Raw genomic sequence first — 15,932 nt, 5'->3', positions numbered from 1 at the left:
TAATGAAGTGGCGGGAAATGATGTGGAGGAGAGAGGCGATGAGATGGAGGAGAAAGAGGGGAGAGATGAGGCGTTTCTAAATTTTTTTTAAGTGAATTTCATTTTGGTCCCCTAGTTTGTTCAGAACCCTACAACTATATGTATTTACAAAATCATTTTGTGGAAACAAAAAAATTAACCATAAAAATTAACTGACGATGTTAACAAAAAAAGACCAAATTTGAATTTACGAAAATCAGGAAACCAAAAAAAAAGTTGGTCACAAAATAGGGGGCGAAAAGAAAATAACTCAACAATATTTTGTTTATTTAGCTTTTCTTTTCATTTGGACCTACAATGTTTTTTTTTTTATATATTTGACGACTCTTTCAGTCTCATACTTATTTTATTTTTTTTTTATTGAAAGGGTAGAATATATTAACTAACACAAAAGAGTCTTATTACAATACAGTTTAGAAATCATAAAAGGTACATTATTCCAAGATTGGTTCCTGTTCCTGTTCCTCGCCCACTTCGCCAACTTGTCTGCAACTTGATTGAACTTCCTGTTTGTGTAGGAGAATTTAACTTTATCCAGCCGTCGCTTGATGTCCTGAATTTTCTTTATATGAATTTTGGATTGCCATTGAATTTCATTACTTTGATTCTTTAAATGTTGTATGATATTTTTATTATCACTTTCAATGATAATATTTTTATATTTGTGGGATTCAGCCCAAATCATGCCATTTAAAATTGCAATAGCTTCGCTCTCTTCTGCGTTTCTGCTTCTAGAGGTTGTAGCACTAGCTTCAATAAATTTGGATTCATTGTTATGAACAACCAGGCTCGTTCCTATAACATTATGAATGTCTAGGAAGGAAGCATCTACGTTGATTTTTAACGAGGAACTGTCTGGGGGGTTCCATTTTCCTGTTTCTATTTTGGTATTTGTCGGAGTAACTTCTGTGTATTTAGGGAAAGTGGAAATCATGTTGATAATTTTATCCAGGTTGTTTATCTCATGTTGAAAGCAATGGTCGCACCGAATTTTCCAGATTATCCATAATATAATGGCAAAGTGGATGTTATCAGTCGTGGTACTAATTTGAGATTCCTATTCCCAAGTAAAAATCCAATCTGCTACTGATGGTATTTGTATTGACTGAATATTGAAGTAAAACCAGATATTTCTGGCTAAGGGACAATGAAGAAGTGCGTGTTCGATAGTTTCAGTTTCTGTACAATTAGGACAAGACAGATTATTGTCAATGTATTTACCTATTCTTGCCCTCACCGGGAGGGCTTTAGTGCAAATCTTTCACATGAAAAGTTTAATTCTGGGGATGACCGGAATAGTTCATATGAAGTTCCAGTTTGGAGAGATGGGTAAAGGAGAGTTTATACTAGTACAAAGATTATGATATAAAGATTTAACCGAAAATTTACCTGATTTTGTTAGGGTCCATTTTCTTTGGTCTTCTTCGTTATCTGCTAGGGGAATAGAAAGAATTAAGTTATAAGTTAGTAGTATTACTATCAAAAGTACTATTCAGTAGAGCTTCATTCCACTTGGATTCCTCTATCAGCTGCGAAACTTTAGATAGATGGGAGTTAGTACTATTAGTAATAGGATGGTGCAATGATGGAATCCAATTATCATTCCAAATATCAATCTTGTTACCATTGTGGACTTCCCAAGCGGTGTATTTTTCGATGTTATCAGTTGTTTGCTGATATTTTTCCAATGCCACGAATGATGAGGTTTAGCTGGCAAGGGGTTTTCTGTGTGGCTAAAGTATTTGGCTTTAAGGAATTGCACCCATATAGCGTTTGGTTCAGATTTGATCCTCCAAGCAAGCTTACTTAACATGGCTTGGTTATCGAGTTCAGGGGGATGGATTCCAAGCCCCCCTAATTTTTTTGGTCGACAAATCGAGGACCAACTTTTCGTGCAAATACCTTTAGACTTACCCCACCAGAAAGACTTTTGCAAAGTCGAAATGCTCTTGCATATACCCTTCGGAAGGGTAAAACATTGCATCTGGTATCGGGGTACGGCCGCCGCTATTGTCGAAACGACAATAGTACGCCCAGCTTGATAAAGGAAATTGTGATTCCATTTCTCTAATTTATTTTTAATTTTAAGAAGAATGTCATTGAAGACCTTCTTCTTATGCGCCCCAATAAATAACTGGGCGCCAAGGTATTTTTCCGAAGCCGAGGCATATTTAACTTTAAGCGTTTTCATGATAAGACACTTAAATTTCGGATGGGAGTTCTTGGAATAGAAAATATTGGATTTGCTATAATTGATCATTTGGCCTGAAGCATCACAAAAAGTTTTGAGAATATGCTTGAGAGTATGTATGTTATCTATAGAATTCCGACAAAAAATAATACAGTCATCTGCAAACAGAAGATGTGAAATTACCAGGTTTGGGTTGTTAGTAGGGAACCCTTGGAACTTATTACCCTCGTGTTCAGCATTAATCAGCCGGCTGAGACCTTCTATGGCAATGGTGAAGAGAAAAGGAGAGAGAGGGTCACCTTGCCTAATACTCCTCGTGGGGAAAAAGGTGGTACCCGGCCGGCCATTAATGAGAACCGCCATCGAGGAAGTAGAAATACATTGAGTAATCATCTTAATCCAATGATCCGAGTAACCTAATTTAGTCATAATGTTGGTCAGAAAGTTCCACTCAATTCCGTCGAACGCTTTGGACATGTCTAATTTCAGTCCAAAGTAGCCCGTAGAACCTTAGTTTTATGTTTTGTAGGTCATATCTTGCAACCAAAAAAAATGTTTTGTAGGCCATATAATTGCATCATTCAAAATACTTAATTAAATTGTATTGGCTTACTAACCACAAATATATCTTCAACAAAAAAAAAAAAAAAAAAAAAAAACCACAAATATATATATCAAACCATCTTTTTGAAGTGGTGAATTTTTACTAATACTACATTAAAATTAAAGTTTTCCTGAGTTTCCTATTTCCTTCTATTAATCATTTTCTTGTGGTTTTTACATTATCACATATAGCTGAAGGGTTCCTTACCGAAAAAAACATATAGCTGTAGGGTTCTGGAGAAAGTATAGTTCGGGACCCTAAAACATCAACCACTCCGATGGTTAGGCGTTAGGCGCGTAAAGGTATCTAAAATATACTTTTTTTTTTTTTTTTGAAGATCTAAAATATACCTGTTATCAGACATCATTAACATGCCAAGCAATATTATTGACTTCTTCATTCTTTATTTTTTTGTTGAAAGACTTCTTCATTCATATTTGGATATCAATTTTGTACATCCAAGTTCAACAAAAAAAAAAAAAAATTTGTACATCCACATAACACCGACATATGGAAAAACCCCACAATGAAGAAAAGAAAAGTCAATACACGGCCGGGCAAGTAATCCACATTTTATTTTAGGCTTATTCCCATTGAGATCTCACGATTAGGGATGTCAATGGGGCGGGTTTGGGACGGGTTACCTCTTTCCCAAGTCCGCCCCGTTAGTAAACGGGTTTTACCATTCCCGTCCCAATAGTTAATCGGGGCGGGTATTTAATTACCATACCCGTTCCGATTAGAAATTACTTAACCATTACCGACCCGCCCCGCTCGTTTAACATGAAACGGTGCGGGGCGGGTCGGATTTAAACATAAATTTCATATTTTTATTTCAAATAAGTTAGATTAATCAAAATAATATAAATATTATAAACAAAATTTTATAACATTTTGTTTTATCAACTATAAACACTACAACTTATTACATAATATAAAATATAAAATAGTTAAATTGATGATATAAGATAAAAAGTTTTAGAAACCTATTGTATATATAATAATACATAACATATATAATCGGGGCGGGGCGGGTTTTACTACCTAATCCCAAACCCGCCCCGAACCCGGTAAATGGTTTTATCTTCATACCATTACCGTCCCATTTAATAAACGGGGCGGTAAAACCCGTTCCATTAGGGGCGGATTCGGGAAAAAACCCACCGGTTCGGACTAAATTGCCACCCCTACTCACGATGCAACCTAGTCGTTTGGTTAACCTTCATGTTTGCCCCTTTTTTAACAGAATATCAGAATAAGTGTTCACATAAGATTTTACTTTTAAAGCTTTCCATTTCTGCTTGTTTCTTTAATTAATTTTTTGTCCATTAATTTTCCCCCCCCACTTTACAAGCACCTGTATCGGTCGAGAATGGGGTAAACTGACGCCGCCAACTATTCTAATATGTAAACTCAGACATGAAAATTCCAGATCCCTTTCTTCCTCCCTATAAAGAGAAAAAGGGAGGATTTATTTCTCTATTCATCTTTCTCACTTTCTTTTTCCTCTATTTCCTTCTCATTCCATTCTTCTTATTTCATCTCGTTCTTCCTTTCGAACAGTAAACTTTAAGAAAAGAGAAATGTATTGATTTGTATTGATTTCCTAGCTATTACATAAGTTCTTTATAAAGAGTTACACAAGAGAGAAGTTTTATCAATTTTACAATGTAGGACTAACTATTCTAACATAAACATAGCCCATAAGGTTCCAGTGGCAGAAACCAAAACTCTTTGGTACATCTCTCAAGGAAATGAATTTGGCTTTGGGATGTTCATTACAATAAAATATCTGGTTTTGTGGTGAAACCGCACCACCAAGAAACTAGTTGAATTATACTAAAATCATGGAGGTTTCATTAGAATAGAGGTCAGAGGAGAGGGAATAAAAAAAAGGTTGTAACTATAGGGCATCCAAAAGTCTTCGGGAATCAAGACTTAGTAGATCAAAAGTTTAGTCCCTGAATCTTCATCTTCACCTCACCACCACCACCACAACTTCAGACCAGTACCGCCATTTCTGACCACCACAACTTCAGACCAGTACCACCATTTCTGATCACCGACCACCACTCACCAATATATATTTTTTTTCTTTCTTTTTCTCTAAAAAACCTAGTAGGTCTGAGATCTTCTGGGATGATGAAGGTGGAGGGGGTTCCCCTTTGTCTTCATCATTGTAGTAGGATTTCGTGTTCGAACCTCGATCAAGGGTTTCTTGGCCGACCAGCCACAAAAATCTTGTGGTCCGTCGAACACGAAACCCTTGTTCCAGGGGTATAGAACTCTCGATCGAGAGCCTGAAACGTTCAATGATGAAAGTTTCGTTGAAAATCCTCTTCGAGCTCAGACGACGAAGGGGATACCAGCGAAGGAAACTCTTCTCTTCGTCGGAACAGTGAGAGAGAGTGAGAAAAAGCAAGAAAGAGAAAGCAAGCGAGAAGAAAAAAGAAGAAAGATAAAAGAAGAGCGGGAAAGAGAGAAAAAAGTGTGAAAGTGAGATAAAGAGAGAGAGAGAGAAAAAAATGATGGTGGTGGTCGGAGATGGTGGTGACCGCAGTTGGTGAATGGTGGTCGGATGTGGGACATGAGGATTAGCAGGTAAAAAGACAAACATGACAATTTTTTGACTGAAAACAATGATTCCTATAGGTCAAAATCTTTTTTTTTGTTGAAACCTATAGGTCAAAATCTAATAGATCCAAATCTTTATCCCTTTAAGACTTTTTGGATGCCCTAAAGGCGCCATAAAAAAAAGGAAAAGAAATGAGCTAGGGTGACAAAGGGAAAAAAATGAAAAGTTGTCTACTCATGTGTCCGTAAAGAAAGGAAAGTAGAGGGAGAGGAAATTTTATGTTGAAAGGAAAGACAAATGACAAGAGAACAAGAAAATAAACTAGTGGAAAATGAAATTTCAAGGTTAATAGTTTTGTTAACTTTCAGTTTGAAAATAGACCAAAACAGAAGCCGGTCAAATATAAGGGGCCAACCCTTTGATTTTGTCACACCTTAGGGGCTAAACACTAAATCAACTTTACTTTATATTTTCTTATTAATATAAACAGCTGCTTCTCATTAATATATATAAGCTACTTATAGAAGAATTCTCTGTCTCTATATCTCTCTCAACACTTTAATCTCTTTCAACATAAATCAGCAAAACTTGGGTATCTCTGCAACAATTTTGATTCTATCTAAAACAGATTTAATTTCTTCAATTTCCTTATACAAAGTAAGAACAGAGGAGTCAACAACGACAATATTTAGAGTCAACTGCAAGGCTCCCTCTTGGAGCCATAAGTTAGGTCAATTCCAAGTATGTACAAACACTTCTTTGTCTTCTTCTAATTCTTCTTCCTGCTTATGAAATGAAACATGTCTTTTGCAGTTTGATTTTTCCATAAATATGCATATATTGAGTTGATCACCTACCAAAATTAAACTTTTGAATTTTATTATCTTTTTGATGCCATATAATATATGTACTTACAAGTATATTATTGTAGAAGAAGAAATTCTTTACATCCAAATATTTTTTTTTTGTAATATGGACTCTAAGTCATTACATTCAGTATGATATGGATACATCGTGAATAAATAATTAAATTGAATAAGTCCAGTAACTACCATCATGAAAGACATCTTGGGTCCTTTGGGCTTACAGAAAACCCTTAAGGCCATCCCAAGCGCCTGAAAACCTATTCCTACCTTCACTTTGTTTATACCCTTTAATATAAGTCAATAAATTATGAATTCCACATCCACCTTGAATCAAACCTTTGACCTACGGATTTTCAGAGTAGATGCACAACCAACTGGCCTAACATTTGTATGCAAAATCTTCTTGACTTGCAGTTACTTTTCCATTACTTACTAGATAGACAACTTTGATTTGGTATTTAGTGACTCTAATTTTGCAGTTACTTTTCCTTTACTTGTTGTAAGAATGATAAAGAACTAATACAATTCAGGCAAATAATAAGTTTGAACATGTACCCGAGGACGGAAAGGAGGTGCACTGGTTCACTATGGACAAATCATGTGGATGGGCAGGCAACTTCTTGTCAATGGCTGATCTACGGAAGAAGATCCTGCGCTTCAGAGATATTATCGACCTTCCTCTTTGCGATGCAAATGCTGAAAACAAAGAGGTATTCTACTTAATTTGAAGCTCACAATGAGCGTTATCACGCATAAATTTTCATTTTTCATTATTGAAATCCTTATCACATATCTACCTGCAGTTGTTGATGGGAACTGTCGAAGATCTTCATACGGTCTACCCCAAAATTGTAACTTCCATTCACATATCGCAAATCGATGAAACATCTGTATACGAGGTACCTCAACTTTCTCTTTAAAAGGGGTGGAAGTGTGGAACTGCTTGGGCTAGTTTAATAGTGGTTTTCTATAAGTATGATTTTTTTTCGGGGTTCTAATATTAACCCACGCCTATCTAGTCCATTAGAATAGCCTATACAAGAAATGCTTTGAACTTATTTATGCAACCATACAAGTTCATAACTTGATAACATTGCTTGTTTAGGTGTTTTCTCTGTTCTACAATGCTTTAAAAGCTATTGGAAATTCATGGGCAGAGAGTCATAAATGGTTAAGCAAATTTAGAAATGAGAAGGACGAGAACATTGAGGACTTGAGTTTGGAGCAATTTGGTAAGTGTGTTTCCTCTTATGAAGATAATCTTTAGAGATTTTGGGTTTAAGAGAGATTTTTTTACAAAAGTTATTTACATCGATACCTTTTCTTCTTTCTTGTAGTTGAAAGAGTTGTGGCGGAGATTGATTACATGATTCGGGTAGCAAAAGAATTATTTGATGTCATGGACGAGGATGGTCATGAGAACAAGGGGATCCCAGAATCGTCCATGTCTGACGAGATTTTGTGTAAATCCGACTCAAACAAAGGAACTTCATCCTCTCCATTTATGGTTACCCCAACTTCAGTCCTTTCGAATATGATTAAGGACTCTCAGAAAAATGAAAGGTCTTTAGAATGTTCTTACTCCCCACCTCGTCTCTCGCCTCTCAGGCTTAAGGCTGTCGGGAAGTTGATGCCTATTAATATTAAGCATCTTTCAATCCAAATTGGTTCTACTTTATCACCCCTAAGTTCCACGATTGACAAGAATACGGTCAAGGTTGCACCTGACGTGAAACCACAGACTACAGTAATTAAGAAGTCTGAAGGCTTTGTAGTGAAAGCATTAGCAGCAAGTCGAACACCAACCGTGTTAGGAATGAATGTATCTGCAGCACGTGCTCCAGCGCCATCAGTGTTGCTGCGAAACTCTTTTGGACAACCACCATATATGTTGCTGGCACATGATTCTCCATCATATCCACTGCCAATATTGGCCCCAAATGCTTTTGAACAAGCTCCACCACCACCACCGTCGCTGATGTTGGCGCCTAATGAGTATGCCCCATCTCCACTACCACCCTGTATGGTGGAGCCAAATGCTTCTACACCATCTCCATTACAGATGCCGCAGATGTTGGCACCAAATGCTTCTGAAACATCTACATCGCCATCCCCTATGTTGGTGTCACATGCTTTTGCACCACATCCACAACCTACTTTGTTGATGCCAGATGCTTCTGCACCATTTCCATCACCACTGCCTATATTGATTCCAAAGGCTTCTGCACCATCTCCATCATCAGCAATTTTGGTTGTGCCAGATGCTTCTGCACCAATTCCATTACCAACGTCTTTGTTGGTGCTGGATGATTCCACACTATCTCCATCACCGATGTCTCTATTGGCGCCAAATGCTTCTAGACCATCTCCATCACCACCAGCTTTCTTGGAGCCAGATGATACTATACCATCTTCATCACCACCGCCTTTATTGGAACCAAATGCTTCTGTACCATCTCCATCGCCACCGGCTTTCTCGGCACCAGATGTTTCTGCACCATCTCTACCATCGTCGGTGATGCCAGATGCTTTTGCGTCATTTCCGTCACTGCCTGCTTTGTTGGCGATAGATGCTTCTGCACCATCTCCATCACCACCACCTACGTTGGTGCCAAATGCTTCTGTATCAGCACCGGTGCCATCTGTAGTCCACGCGGTAAAGTCTACCCCGCTAAAAACACCACTACTTGTGGCAGGGGCCAAAGGAGTTGGTCCACCTCCACTTGTGTCAGGGGCTAAAGGAGTTGGTCAACCGCCACCTGTGCCAGGGGCCAAAGGAGTTGGTCCACCACCACCACTTATGCCAGGAGCCAGAGGAGTTGGTCCACCACCACCCCCTTTTTTAGGTGGCCCAAACTCCCTTCGCCCCAAGAAACCAAACACTAAACTGAAGAGGTCACCAAACATGGCTAACCTCAACCGGGCTCTCAAGAGCTTGGTAGAGGGAACTAGTTTAGAGAGTAAACCATCTAATCGTGGCGGAAATCGTATTGGTGCCTCTGGAGGCAGCAAACAGAGCATGGCTGATGCACTAGAAGAGATGAAGAGAGGGTAATCATACTATGAACACTTCAAATATAATAAGAAACTTCATAGATTTGAAGTAAACATCTATATATCTTAGTTTCTTTTTTCTCATTAAGTTTCATATTCTCATCTGCAACTATTATCTCTTGGCCTGGCAGATCATCCCATTACAAGCAAATACAAGAAGATGTTCTAAAGCATTCTAAATCAATCAACGAAATGAAAACTGCAATCAGTTCATTCCAGACAAAAGACATGACTGAAATGCTTAAATTTCATGAATATGTAGAGCTACACCTTCGATCCCTCACAGATGAAAGTCAGGTAATTTGCGTAAACGAGTCCATTTTGAATCCATATCTTTTATTATATTCAAACCTACTTTTTCAAAATATTACAACCTAGTGTAATTTTCGGAAGATGGATCAAATCGACCCAAGGATCACAACGCTTATATTGTGGGGTCTATTATCAAATGATTGAGCAACTGGGATCCAGTTACTTACGATACTTAGTTGACATTTTGACGAATAGGTTTTAGCAAGGTTTGATGATTTTCCGACAAAGAAGCTGGAAACATTAAGGACAGCAACATCACATTACTTAAAGTTGAATGCAGTAGTTAAAGAGCTCAAGAACTGGTTGATAGAGGCTCCTCTAGACAAGTCACTTGCGAAAATCGAATCCTATTTCAACAAGGTAAGTGATTATATTTTTATATCTATATGAAACATCATATAAAATATTGGTTTATACTATAGTTTTCGCATCAACCTAATAAAAATAAATTCATACAGATAAAGAAAGAAATTGAGGCACTAGAAAGAACAAAGGATGAGGAAGCTAAGAGATTTCAGAGTCACAAAATTGAATTTGACTTCGATATACTAATAAGAATCAAGGAAGCAATGGTGGATGTTTCTTCTGATTGTATAGAACTGGCACTTAAGGTATCAAAATAGCACCTTAGCTTTTATGTCTTTTACATACAAAATCTAACATTATACCCACTGAGCTAACAGTCATTATACAACATTGCAACAACTATTTGTGTATCGATACGAATATCAGATTGGGTGACAATACTAGTATCGACTATCCATTCTTCGACATATTGTTTATTTTGTGTATTTTTTCAGGAAGCAAAAAAAGTGAAGGAAGAGGAGAGTGGGAAGGTTGGACCTAAAGCTGAAGCTCGATTCGAGGAATGTAAGAAGATGATGCTTTGGACGGTTTTTAAGTTTGCTGTCCGGGTGTATACTTTTGCAGGTGGACAAGATGATCGCGCGGAGAGGTTGACCGAAGAACTGGGTCGAGAAATAAAGAATAATTTCAGCACCACTAGATAAGCTTCATTTATTTTACCCATCAGTATACGAGGTAATGGATACGTAGGGAAAGAAAATTCCAAAAATATAAAAACAGAGTCGTCAATATTTAAAATGTAAATAGACAAACTTAAATTATCTTTTACGTATGTTGTTTGTATAGACTTCAATATCGAATTATTGGAGTTTCATATGAGAGGTTAAATTAGAAGCTACTAAATTCAATTGGTCCATCACCTTAGGTGAATCCATCTTCATTTCTAGCATTTTCCTTCTAATTGTATGTTGTACCACTATAATACCTAAAAAGCATGCTACCTAACTATAATATGCCTATGTAGTACGGCCATTTTATTTTGACTCGCTTCGGGCCACCAAAAACTCAAGGACCGCCCTACTCCATGAACTCAACACAACAAGGTAAAACCGTAAGAGAGTGGATAGACACTCCCTGTCTTCCGGCTTAAGAGTTTGGCACGTTGAACTCGCTTGAACATGGCCAGTTTGGGACTTTCTGGCTCCCCCCTACACCTTGATTACTGCTCTCACGTTTTCACTAGCATCTAGGGTTTAGATATGAAAAGATTATAGAAATCAAAATAATTTTTCTAAAGAACAGCTATTATGGTTCCGAATCGTAAATGTCCGTAGGACGACCAAAACTTATATAATGATTAACATGGATCATATGGTAGTATTTATATATATCATGTTGCATATAATATTTAGGTTTGATAGTGGTGATAGATATTGTTTTATATTGAATATAACGATTTCAACTTAATCCAATTAAGATGAATGAGGTTTTGGGTGACAAAAACCAAACTTTTTCTTGTATATTTATTTATGAAAATTTTAGAAGAGTATAGATATAAGAAATACAAATTATGAGTTGGAGGTCCAAATAATGGATGCTAAATGAGAGCCTAGTCCGGGGAAGTGAAAAATTCGTTTCAGGTCCAAATGTCAAAGCAAGGACAACTTTTTCTGATTTTTGCTTTTTTTCTTTCCCTCTTGCCCTTGGACGGGTCATTCTCACGTTTTCTGAGATGCTGTCAGTGAGACGGCAAGGGATCATTAAATTTCCTGTCCAATCCATGGACGTCCATCAGACCATAAACCCTAAAAAAGATCGAGAAATCTCTCTCTTTTCGTTCTCTCTCTCTCTAATACCTTCACAAAACAACTTCTTCCTCTCTATCCCTCTCAAATTTTTCCCTGTCGCGTTTTCTTTTTCCGAATTTTTGGCCGATTTTTTTTTATCCCGCCCATAAATTGGTTTTAATTCCTTCTTACTTCTCATTTATACATCAGAAGGTCTTAAATTTATATATTAAGTTCTTATTTTCTTCCTTAGAAACAATTGATCATGGTTTACTTCTTCGTACTTTAATATTTTATCAATGATAGTATTACATCTCCTAAGGACTGGATCTTACCTGGAAAGACACATATGATGTTTAATGTACTATAATATTCACTTCTCCACCATGGCACCATTCTATGGTTTATATGGAGAGCTAGATGGGGTAGGTGCTTTCAACTTAGGATATCACTTCCATCTCAATTTATTAATCAAATTCTTACTTTTACAAGTTACTCCAACTCACCCTTATGTTAAAATTGACATTGATGCTTTATGGCTCGGGCTGTGCATTCGGCCACCCTTTGGCCTGAGTGCTTGGCCCGCCTCCCACGGTGTACTGTAAATACAGTGACTATTGGAGAGAGAAGATGAAGATTATGGTTCAATTAATGTTTGATCAAGTCAAGTTTTAGACTAAAATAAAATGTGCCCCTGAACCAATGTTTATTGAGTAACTTTATTCCTCGAAAATTATTCTTTATTCCCCAAAGCCGCGACCTTTAAAAAATATAAAGGAGCCTTCTACGATAAAGAAGTTGCTGTGATTTTGTTAATACGTTTTTCTCCCACGTTTTCTCGACTATCTCTATCTTTTTTTTTTCAGGGGTATCTCATCTCATAAATGAATTGTACTAAGTATAGTATTTCTTAAGGATACCAAGGTAACTTGTTTTTTATTTCTTGTGCGAAATTAAAAAATTTATTTGCAATCATCGATATTTGTGTTTCAAAGTCTTACATTATTTTTTGTTTGCAGGAAATTGCAGTATCAAATTATAAAAGGTTAGTCAATATACAGATCTGTAATGGCGCATGTGATGAACAAGGTACCATCATTAAGACATTACCATATAATCAACCGCAATATATTATATTTAAGATGATATTTGAAAATTTTGAGTGAATTTAATTAATCAATTATCAAATAGGAACGTGGATTTGGCAATCTTGATATCCCTACTTTTAAGGAACGTCGTGAGTTAATTTATCAGTTTCCATGATCCCATCGAAGAAGTCAATGGATTAGCTAGCTAGGAAGAAGAAGAAGAAGAAGAAGAAGAAGAAGTAGAAAGATTATAAAAAGCGTAGTTGTTCGAGAGTTTCTTCCCCACTACCAATACACCAAACTTCATACAAACATGTCTTACAGTTCTCTCTTAGCAGCCAACAGCACTTCCATCCCCTCTTCAGCCACCACCACCACCTCATTTGGCAAAAAAAAGTCACCTAGCTTCCTCCACAACCAGCCACTAGTTTATGTTGGCAAGAGAGTAGAAAAATACATATCTTGCCAACAAAAAGAAAGCAGATCAAATGGTAGCATTGACAGGAGAAATATGCTTCTTGGGATGGGAGGTATTTACGGTGCAACATCGGCAACTACCGGTACTGACCAAGGTATGTCTGCCATGGGTGCTCCATTTACACCACCAGACTTAACAAAGTGTAAGGATGCAGTCGATGCATTTACTTCTGAGCCGCTCAAGTGTTGTCCTCCGGATGAATTCCTTAGTGCTGAAAAGGTCGATTTCAAGCTCCCCTCTAGTGACGAGCCATTACGAGTGAGAAAACCAGCTCACAAATTCACACCATATGAGGTCTCAAGGTTCGAAGCGGCTATTAAAGCTATGAAAGATCTTCCCGAAAATGACCCATGGAACTTCTATCAACAAGCTTTAATTCACTGCACTTATTGTAGTTATGCTTATTTTCAGGCGGGAACTGAAATAAACTTGACAGTTCATGGGAGTTGGTTTTTCCTTCCATGGCACCGAATGTATCTCTATTTCTGGGAGAGAATCCTTGGGAAACTCATCGATGAACCAACTTTCACTATTCCTTACTGGAACTGGGATACTCCTCAAGGCATGAAAATGCCTGAGATGTATATAAAAAATGAAGCATCCCCTCTCTACAATGGTTTACGAAATGTTTCTCATTACGACAAGGTGTGGGATTTCGCTTACTCCGCGGAAGCCCCAAAAGACCGACCTCTCGACGAGACCCATGATGTTATAATGAACAATATGCGTAACATTAACAGCGCGTTCAAGGAAACGAAAGGTGCAAGTCATCTTTTCATGGGGACACCACTCAGAGCTGGTCAAGCTGCGGGGGACTATTACGAAAGTTCTGGAAGTTGTGAGAGATTGCATGACGTAATGCACGGATGGGTAGGAACAACTACAAAACCCTTCCACGATATGGGTAACTTTGCAACTGCCGCAAAGGACACATTGTTCTGGGCTCACCATGGCAATATCGATCGCCTGTGGGACATTTATAACAAGTGTCGTGGTGGTAAACCTGATTTCATAGATACTGACTGGCTTGATTCTAGCTTCCTCTTCTACGATGAGAACAGAAAACTTGTCAAGATTAAGGTATGTACATGTATTCTTTTGTCCTAATTTTGTTTTTTTTTTTTAATTCACTAACCTTCCATTGTTGACTAAACGTTGGTTGTAACGTTTTCTTTTCTAGCTAGTAACTTTAGGCTAGTCATGTCTGACTTGAAATCCCCGTTGCGCCCCTGATAAGAATCGTTGATTTTGTTTAGGTCTAAGCTAGACTTTGAGTTTTAGCCAATTCTATCATTTTTGTTAATTTAATATGACATATGTGCAGGTAAGTGATGTTTTAACACCTGAAAAACTCCGTTATGCATACCAACCAGAGGAGCTCCCATGGAGAAACATCGATATCTCTGATACGGACAAAGCTAACGCAACAAATGTTGAGAAAGAGAAGGAAAAGAAGAAGGAGAAGGAGAAGAAGAAGACCTTTGGCAGCATGTTTGGAGGTTTGGTGGATGATATGGGGGATACAGCAAGTAATGTGAAGAACGCGGTGCAAGATGGGGCGATGAATATGATGGAAGATGCTCTTGAACTTGTCGAAATTTTACCGTTCCCATTATTGCCCCAACTAATCGCTGCCATCATGCGAGCACTCGTAAAGAGGCCAAAGGTATCGCGAAAGCATAGTGATAAGAAAAAGGAAACAGAGGTCCTCATCATCAAGGGCCTTCAATGGAAGGATGGGAACCCTGGTCGACTTGACGTTTATCTCACCAAGGCCGAAAATGGAAAAGCAACCAATGGCCATGGACAGTTAGCTGGTAGTTTTCTCAACATTCCTCATGGAGGTGTTAGCTCTTCCCATGATCATCATGAACGTAAATCTAACTTGCAACTTGGTATTACTTCATTGCTTGAAGAAATGGACATTGAAGGATCAAATAATGTGGCTGTCACTTTGGTACCTCGTGGTGGAGAGGTTACAGTTGACGGGATTGAGATCCAACTTGTCGAGAATAACCAATAATGAAAGCTTCTTCTCTCGTTAATGGATTACATTTCTTTGAAAATCAATCAAGAACCAAAAATCGAATCCATATCTAATATATATATGTATCTTGTTAGGACTTTGCTTGTCTATGTACCCACATGATAAAGCAGTTGTTGCTTCTTCATCAAATCTCTTCTTGATTTCCTTCTGTAATTTGTGATTGTGCCCCTAGTGACTTAGAATTTGGTACTAAGAGGATGACATATTTCCTCATTTGGAAACAAAAACGGTCCCCACCGTAGTCAAACTTTGAAAAAATCATGTCTTTTAGTGAATTCCACGTCATTATGTCATCCTCTAAGTCATCCTCTAAGTCACTCTAGCATCTCCCTTATTGTATCTGATAACCAAACAATGGTCATCAGTCAATAAGTCAAGCAAAGACCTAAAATCTAACGGGTCCACTCTTGTCAAGTTACCGGGGAGGTGAACCTGAAAGAGCTCTGCCACTCAATCCAAGAATTGGCGGGTCAGTATGATTGTTCTAGGCGTATAAGCCCCGCTCCAGCTCTAGATACAATCGGGTTTGCGCTGGATTTTGGTAAAGAGAAAGGAGGTATGCGTAAGTGGGCTGGTATCTTGATC

General features: G+C 37.8%; 2 protein-coding genes across 3 annotated transcripts; both read left to right on the top strand.

Annotated features, from left to right (window-relative positions):
• Positions 1-5,798: 5,798 nt before the first annotated feature.
• Positions 5,799-10,855, top strand: LOC147542193 (uncharacterized). 2 transcript variants are annotated; one of them, XM_086635147.1, is made up of 9 exons: positions 5,799-6,150; positions 6,818-6,985; positions 7,079-7,174; positions 7,381-7,507; positions 7,613-9,326; positions 9,461-9,626; positions 9,837-10,001; positions 10,100-10,252; positions 10,442-10,855. In XM_086635147.1, exons 2-9 carry the CDS (start codon positions 6,863-6,865, stop codon positions 10,649-10,651), a joined length of 2,754 nt encoding a protein of 917 aa, XP_086491273.1. In that variant the 5' UTR covers positions 5,799-6,150; positions 6,818-6,862; the 3' UTR covers positions 10,652-10,855. The 2 variants fall into 2 exon arrangements, with proteins under 2 accessions (XP_086491273.1, XP_086491275.1); XM_086635149.1 differs by having other exon boundaries at positions 5,902-6,150; positions 6,806-6,985.
• A 2,257-nt stretch (positions 10,856-13,112) lies between these two features.
• LOC147542192 (polyphenol oxidase, chloroplastic-like) lies at positions 13,113-15,485 on the top strand. Its single transcript, XM_086637482.1, has 2 exons — positions 13,113-14,380; positions 14,625-15,485. Exons 1-2 carry the CDS (start codon positions 13,136-13,138, stop codon positions 15,321-15,323), a joined length of 1,944 nt encoding a protein of 647 aa, XP_086493608.1. The 5' UTR covers positions 13,113-13,135; the 3' UTR covers positions 15,324-15,485.
• The last annotated feature ends 447 nt before the right edge of the window (positions 15,486-15,932 follow it).

The sequence above is a fragment of the Eschscholzia californica genome, unplaced genomic scaffold (assembly GCF_041429995.1).
Source record: "Eschscholzia californica isolate CP2 unplaced genomic scaffold, dmEscCali1.0.p SCAF_4, whole genome shotgun sequence".
Classification (NCBI taxonomy): domain Eukaryota; kingdom Viridiplantae; phylum Streptophyta; class Magnoliopsida; order Ranunculales; family Papaveraceae; genus Eschscholzia; species Eschscholzia californica.
This window is presented reverse-complemented; position numbering and strand designations above follow the sequence as displayed.

Bases quoted from the DNA above. Each gene is read 5' to 3' on its own strand.
- LOC147542193 (XM_086635147.1), top strand. From the start codon at position 6,863: ATGGACAAATCATGTGGATGGGCAGGCAACTTCTTGTCAATGGCTGAT. The intron at 9,327-9,460 runs GTAATCATACTA...TTGGCCTGGCAG, and splicing joins CTAGAAGAGATGAAGAGAGG to ATCATCCCATTACAAGCAAA. The intron at 10,002-10,099 runs GTAAGTGATTAT...AAATTCATACAG, and splicing joins TCGAATCCTATTTCAACAAG to ATAAAGAAAGAAATTGAGGC.
- LOC147542192 (XM_086637482.1), top strand. From the start codon at position 13,136: ATGTCTTACAGTTCTCTCTTAGCAGCCAACAGCACTTCCATCCCCTCT. The intron at 14,381-14,624 runs GTATGTACATGT...ACATATGTGCAG, and splicing joins GAAAACTTGTCAAGATTAAG to GTAAGTGATGTTTTAACACC.